General features: G+C 40.1%; 1 protein-coding gene across 1 annotated transcript in view; it reads left to right on the forward strand.

Moving 5' to 3' along the window:
- Positions 1 to 11,633, forward strand: part of bnc2 (basonuclin 2) — a 183,295-nt gene continuing 171,662 nt past the window's right edge. The window contains 1 exon segment of the mRNA XM_034688639.1: positions 1 to 241. Coding sequence (XP_034544530.1) covers positions 239 to 241 — 3 coding nt within the window. The 5' untranslated portion in view covers positions 1 to 238.

The following is an 11,633-nucleotide window of genomic DNA, read 5'->3' on the forward strand; positions in this document are numbered from 1 at the left end:
AGGACGCGGAGATTCTCGGGACAAGAAGAGTGACTGCTTTTCGTCTTGTGCCCAAAAAAACTGTAATACAAGCGGTGATAAGTTTCTGAAAGCAACACGGACTGTTATTCATCTCAGACAGCATGCAGCATTGAAGAGGAGAAAGTTCCCCACTTGAGGGCGAAATCAGACTTTTTTGAGGACGCCAAGTTTGAAAAGTGCCAGCATCTCCTGGGTCTGTCAGTTACAACATGCAGCAATGGTAAATATGATTTTTATGCTCCAGCTATTTCAGTTTATGTAGAGGAAACACATCTAGAATAAAATATGACACTTTTGTAAGAGTTCTACACTGGTGTCATCTGAAGTTATCAGGAAAGACTCAAAGTTAACCAACAGAAACTTCGGAGTTTCTTTTTCAGTGCAGAATTCCTCACACTTGCTTTTCATTCATATGACTCATGCACCAGATTCATTCCTGCTTTTACAAGAAAATTAATTTCTTCTGCTGGTTTTGTTGTTTTCCTTTCTCTTCTTATCCTTTTTGTCTCATAAAATTAAAAATAATGACTACTAAATCATTTATGAGCGTATGAGTGCCGCATCAAACTGAGACTGAGAATCTGTGACATCCGTAGAAATCTGTCAGAATATTAGTCCACCCTCTTTCATTTATAGTTTTAAACGCCTGGAAATCTGTTTTTTAAAAAACAATTCAAAAACTTTTACTTGATGACGTGAAGACAAATCGTTTACTCCAAAAGCAGAGTAAAAAGTTATCTTAATTGCTTAGATTGTAGCCATGATTCTTAAGTGTAACAAAACACTTTATGCCACCTGTAGAGTCAGGCCTTCATATTTACAAATCACTGAATGCTTTAGTTCAGCAGAATTAAGTGTGATGTCTTCAGATAGAAACAATCATAAAATGGTTCTGATAAAAAAGTGTTATGGATTTTTGCTTCAGTAAATGTGAGCAGATTTCTTTTCATAGCTGGCAGCAGCAAGTTATTTTTCAGGCCTTAAAATCCCTCGACTGAAAAATCCTGCCTCACCTTTCTGCTTAAATTCCTTTTAGAAGAAGTGCATGCTTTTTTCTGCAACATATTATTGATTTCCTGAAATAATCACAGCCCTGTTTCAGTAGATTTTTGGTCTGTTTGTGGAAATCTTTATCAGAATAGATGCAAAAGCAGAGAGGGTTTGCTTGTGTGAGATGTCAGTGTGAACAAAGCTTTGTGTAATTTGAATTATTGCTTTTGACAATGAACTCCGTGTCTGTGATTCTGTGCTAAATACACTTGCCTAAGTGCCTGTTTGTACAACCATACCTGTGAAAGAAAACTTCGGGCGCTCATGGCCAACCTGTGACAGTCGTAGAAGAGCTACACACAGCACAGGCATTTCATGTCAGTGTCAGACATTTCAGCTTGGACATATTTGAAGGCTACAGGATAGAGAGAAAGAGACGCACAGAGAGGAGAAACAGAGGCTGAGATGAATGGCCTCACTTTAAAGCACTACTAAAGCACCTTCACACTCTCATCAGGGAGAAGTGTGTGTGATTGATGTCTGGCACAGTGTTTTGGCCTGGTCTGAGTGTGTGTGTGTGGGGGGTGTGTGTGTGTGTGTGTGTGTGCGCGTGCATGTGTGTGTGTTATGTTTCATGAGCTGGTGCTGCTTCTCCAGTGAAGAATGCCAAATTACATTCCTAGAGTGACATTTCATTACCTTATCTCCAGTCAGAAGTCACAGATCTGTGCAATTCAAATTTACTTTACCACAAAAATCACGTTATAATTCTGGTGTTCTCTTTTGCGCTCTTTTGTTTCTAATGTATTATGATTACACACCTTTAACAGAGTTATTGTTAAAGTACATATGCTGGTGCTTTGCTGCAGGAAAACACACAAAAACAAAAAAAACATGTCCTTTAAAAAAAATTAAAACAGCTCATAGAATAATGCCGAGAGTGTGAAGGCAAATGTCCTCGTTGGATGCCCCCCGGGTTTGGCCTATAGCGCTGAGATGTGAGGTTAAAGAAAAAGTTAAAGTTGTCAGCAGCTGCAGCGAGGTCGTGATTCCTCTGGGTCTGTGGAAATCAGAGAGGGGAGAATGTGTGAGAGTCTGTGTGTGTGTGGGGTTGGAGCCACTGGTTAGTCGGTTCAATAATCTGCTGGACAGGTAGGCCTGTGACGCCCCCTTAGAGAGGCTGCTAATGAAGAGAAGGGCTGCTTAGTGGTGCTCTGCTCTGACCCTACCAACTCCCCCTGTCCCCCCCGCTGGCTCCCTCTGATTACTGCTCTCTGCGTCGAGAGCTCCTTCCTCCTCTGTTCCCACTACTCCATCCTCTGTTCGCCCTGGGTCTTTTACATTCTCACTTTATTTGAGAAGAACGGTTGCTAAATGTGCAAAGCCTCTTGGATAAACCCATTCACTATCTGAATATATGTTGTAATTCACATCATTACATTCACTTTGAGTTGCTGTTTTTTTTGCTCATGCACTTGTTTATTTAAATTTTTTTGTGTGTAATTAATTTAAAAGATTATCACTAAGTGACCTTCATGATCCAAGCCATCTCATTGCAGTATTAATTGTAAATAGCTGCACTCTAATTCTGAGACTTGTACTTTGACCTGTGCTAAAAGGAATAGAAATATACAAAACCATGCCTTTGTCTCTCTCCAGTTTACACATGAATGTAACTGTGATGTCTTAACAATATAAAGTAGATGAGACCTGACAAAGTTATTTACCATGTGACCCTCTCAGCCAATCACGTTTTCATTTCTGAACACTGAACATGTCTTCCTTTGTTCTCCATCCTTTAAAGAACGCCACCCTGATGCTACCAAGTAATTTTTGTGAGGTACCATTAAACCTTTCAAACTTAAAACTTCATCACTTCAGGTAAGCAGCAGAAGCAAAGTACTGTATTGGCAAATCCTTATACAGATTTAACCTTAAAGCCATATCATTGCAGTGATTTTAACAGAGTTATTCTGATAATGATATCAGCATAAACATTAGTGCCTAAATGCTGAATCAGGTACTGGCCGTAAATGCACTGTTCTGATAACATAATTCATTATTTCCAATAAAAAATAGTTGGTTTCAGATTATTATCATGTAAAGACAAAGAAAAAGGAAATCTAAAAAAAAATACTTTGGAATCTATTTAATTAGCCAGGTGTTTGAAAGAAATGGAACAGTTCATCAATATGTAAGATGAAAGAAAGTTTTTTCAGATCAAGGTTTAGTTTAGAGCTGCCAATAGGTGTTTTTTTTGCAAGTTGGACAGTGTGCAGAAGTGTATTTGCATTCTAATATGACAGAAATTAACAGGGTGTTGCTGCCAGAGAGTGTGATGTTAGTTAAAGCTAGCAGATGTTAGCAATCAGTTTTTTGCACCCATACCATCTTTATCTTACTGATCATTCTGGTATCTAAATGGCACTCGGTTTAAACCCTTACTAGAGTGTCTGAATCGATTTGAAGGAGGAAAAAAGAGTTATCTGAACATCTTTAGTTTTGATATGTCCAGGATTGGGTTCATTCTTGCACTGATATGGCTCTGCTCCTGTCCATCCATCCTCAGCCCCCACACTCCCTTCTTGAGTGACTGATAGTGTGTCTTGGCAGTGACAGAAAAGGTAATATTTTGGTACGGGGAGAGGAGTCATATACCTCGTGGTGGCTTGAGATGAAAACCATCGTGTAACCGGAGCTGCAGGCGACTGGAGCGACTAAACAGAGACGCAGTGAAATGTTCAAACAAATTGAAATGCTGGACTCTTAATTTAATAAAGAGCACAGTGTGAGACATACTTGATTTAAAACAATATACATTTAGAGGACATAATTACATTTTTGTACCTCAGCACAAAAAGTAGGAAACTAAATCTTGACACACTTACACTTTTCAATTTCCTCTGAATACATTATGAAATTTAGTCTCTGTTAAAAAAAAGAAATAAATAACCGAAGGTAATGAATAGGGTTAACAGCTGTTATGACATGAGCGTTTAAGATGTGTTTAGTCTTGTACTGTAATGTAGACTGATTTCTCGAAGAGTTTTCACTCTGCTAAATGGTAGTTTTGTCTTATTGGTGGGAAGGTTGTCACACTATGAAACGGCAAATCAATCAGATTAAAATCAGACTCAGCGCTACAAGCTGTGTTTAAACTGTAAACTGATACCTGTACTTACATGCGTTCAATTTTTTTGTCTCCTTTCCCCTCCATTGGTTTTAATTCACATGCCTAATCCAAACACTCTCATATTCCTTAAGGAAGGAATCAGGAAAACTTTGGTTTTGAACACACCCTGTGTGTGCAGAAGCCACACACTCCCTCCGTCTTTATTTGTTTAAAGTGGGAAATGATAGAACACATTTTGAACAGCTCAGCCTTTACAAAATACTCCCCTGCTGCTGCATTTCTCTCTCTTCAGAGGCACCGTCGTGATTCTTGCATTTTCTGCTGTAATTTGGGGTGGTCTTAATTAATTCTGTCCAGAACTAATTACTGTGTAAAATAAACACTTCAGTGTCACTGGGTGGCAACAGTCCGATCGGTGGGGAAATTACTTTTCACTTGTAATCCATACGTTCTTGAGCTAGGCCAGAGTATAATTCATGTTGACGCTATAGAAAGAGCAGAGACGCTGGACCTGTGTAACGAACAGGAGTATAGTTGTAACCAAATGGCTCAGCTGGGAGGTATAGGGTTATGTGGTATAATTTATATTTTATAGCTCCCTCCTGCCCTGACTGCACTCCAGAATAAAGTTGTTCGATTTTGTTCCATGAACACTGAGTGAGAAAATCTGGGATTTCACTTGTGATGGAAACTCCAGACACCACTTAGTTCCTCGCTTTCTTCTATTTTTTATTTTCCTGTTGAGTCTCATTTCTTGCTTTCCGATAAAAAGACACCAAACTGCTGACTTTTGTACTTTTCTATATGTGTGGATGTTTGTTTGTACAACCCTTTTTTTTTGTTATTTGGGGTGGGTGTGTGCATTAGTTGCCCATGCCTCAGTGACTCAAAGGGCACGGAAAGATTTCCTCAGGCCATACAGAGTGATTTGATTAAAAGAGAATGATTTGCCCTAAAGGTGTCTTTTCTCTTCCCTCCAAAAAAGCTGGTGGAAGAAATCTGATATGACAAGATAAGTGGTGGCTCATGAAAAATTCCTGAGGACTGAGACGGAGCACGTTGACTTTTGAATTATTGCCCTGAGAGTCTAGTTCTTTGCTTGTAACTGTGCCTGACAATGTTATTTTTACCCAAATAGCCTCTGAAATGACTCCTCAGGTTCTCAATCCAGATTCTCTCATTGAAAACCTGTTAATGTTCCAAAGTGAGGACAAAGTATACTTCTCACTTCATTCCAGACTTTTCCTTCTTCAGGTCTCTTTAACAGCATGCCAAAGTTCTCTTTAATGGTACAGTTCCACATTGTGTCAGTCGACACAGTTTGGTAAAAGAGATTATAATGCCTGTTCAGTAAGAAAAATCTTTATGCTTTTTTAAGAGGTTAAAACCAAGGTTTTGAATATCACATATTAAACAGGTGTTGTCAGGGTGAAGACATTTATTTTAAAGTCAATAAACTATGAACTACACTATTATTATGGGTTACAAAGGACATTTTCAAAGATTTAGTGATATCAGCCTCATTGACTGTAAAATATTACAGTGTTACTGCGTTAACATGCACCAAGGCGGGCAACAAACCAGATATATTTAACAAGAGAGGCAAAATTAGGTGTGCCTAGCAAAGAATACCTGAAAGACCTGTAGATAGCACTGGTTTACTCACTACAATTAAGTGAGATTCTGCCATACTTTGTAATAGATTTTTATAACTGAATTTTCCCACACAAGAGAAAACACACCAGTCTGGACATCATCGCCATTGTCTTGTCGGTCAGTTTCGAAGAGTCTGATTCAACCCTCCTCTTATTTGTCCAATGATCAGTGAAATCTGGCCCCTGCTACCCTGTGCTGCCATTGTGTTGCTCATTGGGGCAGACACCTCCAGCTTATAGTCATAGTGTCCCTCTTCGAAACAGTTATGACCATGAATTACAAAAGAAGCAATGAAGATTGTGACCAAGAAATGCTATTACGCTTTCTTTAACAATTTGATAAAACTTACAAGGGTCAATACAGGTTTGTCTGTATGCTCTAAAAGGCAGGGCAGGACATTTTCACCTAATGGTTCAGGCACGTCTGTAAAGGAGTTCATGAGTCATGTGGTCTTGAGTTACAGGTTAGGGATAGGGTTGGGAGCTAAGACGTCAGGAGGGATTTTCTTGTAGTGGCAGCTCTTTCACAGAAGGTAGAGGAGGTTTGGCTTCTGGAGGCTGCCTGTCTTAGAAGTATTTTGTGCACATCCAACTAGACCCAGACCCAGAATTAGATGCAGTGTTCATTTTGTCAATGGCAATGGTAAAAAATGGTTAATGGACTTGTACTTATGTAGTGCTTTTCCAGTCTTTTTGACCACTCAAAGCGCTTTACACTTGTCCCATTCGCCCATTCACACCCATTCACTCACAACTGAACATCAGCCGGAGGAATTTGGGGTTCAGTGTCTTGCTCAAGGACACTTCAGCATGTGACTGCCAGTGTTGGGATTGAACCGCAAACCTTCCAATTGATAGACGACCGACTCTACCCAGTGAGCTACAGCCACCCCAATGCTGACAAATAGTTGGCTCTGTTTAGACAACCAGTTACATCACTGTTTGTTTCCCTTTTTATCCAATCACTTATCTGCAACAAGTGCACTGGTGACACAAATTCTCACATCCTCTGTGCAGCTTTTTCATTGTCATAAAGTGATTTTTGCCCAGTAAGAAGTGTCTATGGTAAGAAGCCAAAACTAGCTAGCTATTAGCTAGCTTATCTAAAAGCTAACAAAGTTATTGGCGGCAGCTGGCATATTGAAAAATGCTATCAGCAATGAGCATGCCGTGCTCTCTTTATGGGATTGTTGAATTTATTGCAGCCAAGTTACCATTTGATATTCATCTACCTACTCCATCTAAAATATTATGATTTAAGATTTCTTAAGACTTGTATACAATCTGAGTCATTCAGCATGCATTAACATAGTTTGGTTAGATGTAGCTCCATGTAGTGAAAAGGACATTTTAAGGCAGTCATTTGTATATGAAAAGGAAGAAGTATTCAAGATGACTAACCATATTATGGTAGTTTTTCTTCCAACCGAAATTTTCACAACAAGGTGAAATATCTGTCTTAAAAATATACCAGTAAACTGTCTGAGAAAATTACGACTAAAACATTGACTAAAACTGGACTGAAATGAGCATTGACTAGGATGAGATCAAAATGAAAAATGAGTTCTTCTGACTAAATCCTGACTAAAATCAAACACAATGTTCTGAAATTAAAGACTAAAACTAAATTCAAATTTTTGCCAAAACTTACACTGGTTAGAAAAAGGGATTATGTCTCCTTGGCCCGGGAAAGCGTTGGGATCCTTCTTAGGGGACCTGCTAAGGGTACCATACATGCTTTGTTGCCATGTCATCCTCTTGATCTTTATTTCCTCAGACATCTGGGGGCTGTGACAACCACTGACATTCCTGCTATATCCTCCAAGAAACAGCCCTGAGTGAAGTTTTTATGTTGTTCTACTCTGTGGAAAGTAATGAACCAAGAAATGATAATGTATATTTTGCAGACATATCTGCAGAGGTGAATTTTGTTGCGCTTTTGAGCTGAACACATGGTCATGTCTCAAGTTAGTAATTGGACTGTACTCAATGTTTTAATATCTTGACTGGAAGTTGTTTACAGCCAGCCATTGGCTACACCAGAAACAAAGAGACGTTTGCTACAGCTATCGAGACAGGCTTAATTCACATAAAAGTGACCCAAAGCATAATTTCAGGTCTTAAGGCAAGGCAAATTTATATTTAAGTTATTTTTCTATTGAAGTACAAACATAGTAGTCAGCCATAAAGCCCTCTTCTGACTCGTATTGATCTTACTGGTTGGGGAGTCAATGCTTTAACAAGGGTTACATTAATCTGTACATTCACATTGGTGTGTTTTAAGCATTGTGTAAATCCTACAGATGCCAGTACAAGAGGGAGCAGTAGTCACCTTGGTTTTCAAGACTTTACTTTCAGCAAGTTATATTCAACGTTGATTATAATCTGGACGCACTGATAATGTTTCAGGCATGTGTGTAACCTTGTTGGCTGAATGTATAATCTAGCCTCTATTACCAAGTCTCACTGCAGAAGTTGGACTCTTTATCCTTGTATGAATTATGTAATTGATTTTGGATGTAGCTTTTAAAAAGTTAAGGCGAAGAATGTTAGTGCATTGTGTATGCTTTCAAGAACGCTGAGATGTTTGCATGTATTCATTTGCCTCGTGGAATGTTCAAAGAATTACTCCTTTACACAGCATTAGATTTGTCAGACAATATACCAAAAATGTAATCTGTTTATGTCCAAGTGACAACTCCTGCTGCCATTCATGGTGATTACGACTCTAGGCTGGTTGGTGGGAAGGAGATCTTTGAATGACATTTTATGGGGGCCACATATGGAGGAGGTCATGGTGGTGTGGTTTAATAGTAAATTTGGCACATTTTCATGGAAGACTGAAGTTTGTTTCTTCTGTCTGCCTGAAAACAACTTTAAACCAAGGCCATGATCTTTTCCTCACCCCTGACCACATTGTTATTTTAACACTTACTAAGATTGTTTTAAACAAAAACAGGATCTTACTCTAACTTCTAACCAATTCTTGTTAGTTTGTGCCTCAATCCAACCAGCCCATACTGTTGTCAGATCATGAAACCTCTTTTTCTGACTTAGAATTACTAATAAATTAGACGGCTTGACAAATCACTTTTTGCTGATTGGGGCTCTGAAACAAGAAACTTTCACATTTGTCTTTCTTTTTAGATACCATTGGGCAGACTTTCTGTGCTTTCTGAGAGTCACATTCTAAGCATTTTCAATATTTGAAGTGATTTCGCTATCCAATTTTCTCAACTGATCCTAACCGCATCACGGTTTGGCAAGAACACATGGATTCATACTTAATGAAATCTAATTTAAACTTTCTCTTTCTGTCTGATGGCTAGACGTACTTAGTCTCAACCTTCCAATGATGTGTAGTTTTAATTGATTTTGCAACAACTTTTATTGTGAAATACATCACCACACACCTGGATGACATGTAAGGAGTTCTTCCCAGTGATTGTTGGTGACAAAGTTGCTATTTAAGGTGATAATCACAGTAATCAGACAGTCTAAAGAGGTGATGGGATTTCAGGTGTTTGTTTGTGTCTTAGTTCACTTTTCCTGTTAGAGGGAAACTCAACCCTCATAAACTGTGTATGAAGAGTACATCTGTAAATGTATGTGTGTATGTCTAGCCTGCATGTGTGTATGTTTTCACATGTGTTTGCAGCGGTGTGTGTTTTTGGAGCTGAGGGGTGATCTGTTGACAGGTAGTGTGTGAGGCAGGGGGACAGTGGCCCTTTTGAGACAGACACAAGAGACGAGTCTCAGAGCGGGAGAGAGAGAGAGAGAGAGAGAGAGAGAGAGAGAGAGAGAGAGAGAGAGAGAGAGAGAGAGAGAGAGAGAGAGAGAGGGCCTCTTTCATGTGACTCCACATTCCACCAAGGCACAGGCAGGGAGAGGCACAAGACGAGACATGCGTCCCCCCTCGTCACTCCCTCTGCCTCCTCCTTCCCCCACTGCACCCGCTCCCCTCCCTATCCCATCCAGCTTCCACCCCTCCTCTCTGCCGGTGACCTTAACATTTATCAAAGAGCCCCATGCTGAAATTCTTCTTCAGCATCTGTGTCCTGGCGGGAGAGTCAGACACACACATACATGACACAGACATACACACACTTTGTCGCACAGCAATCTGTTTTGAATATTGCAGCGCTGTGGAGGGCCTGTCCTTGTTGTTCCCTGAGCGGGGGAGGCCGGCCTCGAGACACTCACACACACAGATGCAGACACATGCTTGCACAAACACTCTCTCCTCCTTCTTGTTTCTTTATTGTACCTCCTGTCACTTTGTCCTATTCATTTAACCTTTCATTAGAGCCAGCAGACAGCCCTGTGTGTGTCTGCACAGCTTCAGGAACAATGCCAAAAAAGCCCCACTGTCACAGTTATTAGATTCCTCAGGCCCCCTTTTACCCAGGCAACTCAATATTGAGAGAGGGGGAGCGAGAGAGGGAAGGCAGAGTAGGGAAGAGAGGTAGAGAAAGAGTGGAATTGGGGTGCATAGTTGATGCTGCCACCAAGCTCCTATGGTGAGAGATCCTTGTCAAGGACATGTGCCACATGTTGATAGCAGCCAGGTTTCAAACAGAGCAGGGAGAAGGGAGAGACAGAGAGAATGAGAGGACGGGCCTGCTGTGTCTGCTGTGCTGTGGTAAGCAGCTCTCTGGAGGAGTGAGACTGAAAACACAAACAGTTTGTGGAGGAATTCTGTTTTTAATAGGCAGCCAAGAGGGACAGTCTGGTCCCCAAGGAAGGACAGAGCAGTACCCCCTCTTGCTTTCCAGTCTGTTTGTTGCTGCAGTCTGCTCTCTGTCTCTGAGAAGCATGCCACCTGTTTTGAGTTTGTATTTTAAGTACTAAATGATGGAAAACAATTTCTAGAGTTTAACGGCCTAAGTATCGTGTATTAGGACTAAAAGATAATAAAGGTAACAATATAATATTTCCTGAGAAACTCTCATGACACATGACACTCTTCTGTCATGAACAGATAGCCTAGACAAGGGGTTCCCAAAGTGTGGGTTGGGACCCCCTGGGGGATCACGAGACACAAATGGGGGGTCGTGAGATGTCTTCCAGGATGTTTTTTTTTTTTTTAATTATCTAAAAATAGTACATTTTACCCATTATAGTAAAGAATATCAACACAAATAGTAGCAAAAACCTTGAAAATAGAAAATGTAATGAGTTTTCTGCCTTTCTTTTTGCCAGATGACTCCTAAGTTTAGAGTTAGTGAACATCAGCAGCAGTAGGTTAATTCATAACAGCACAGGAAACACAACCACATGCTCATATAGGTAGGCTAATTTTCTGCAGACCAGCTAAATGAAGCCACATTAAATCACTTGAGGGACAGTGGGGGTCGCGAGTCTTTGGCATCAATATTTTGGGGCTCGCAGGCTGAAAAGTTTGGGAACCCCTGGCCTACAACACAGTCAGGAACATATCCAGAGGAGCAGCCAGGGGTGGCACGAGCCCCCTTGCAAACTGATTGGCCACCCCAGGTGCAACCCTAAAATCCCAAACTATGATTGGCTATTTGCCTGGTTAGAGGCGGGAATATCTTCTGTTTTTTTGGGCTAGGTTGAATCAGGATGCTCCCATGTGGTGGCTTATTTCCTTTTGCTAAAACTTTCAATTGTGACATAAAGAATTAAGAATTGAGCTGAGAAGATTTAAATGTTTGTATTTTATCATTTTATTCCTGAAGTTCAAATTTACACTGGAATGTAAAAATGTGAGATCCTTAAATCTTATTAGTTAAAATTGATATGATAAGTGGAGACAGAAAGGGGAAAAAGATGCCAATCATTTGTGTGTGTGTGTGTGTGTGTGTGTGTGT

This window comes from Notolabrus celidotus, chromosome 7, assembly GCF_009762535.1.
Source record: "Notolabrus celidotus isolate fNotCel1 chromosome 7, fNotCel1.pri, whole genome shotgun sequence".
Classification (NCBI taxonomy): Eukaryota; Metazoa; Chordata; class Actinopteri; order Labriformes; family Labridae; genus Notolabrus; species Notolabrus celidotus.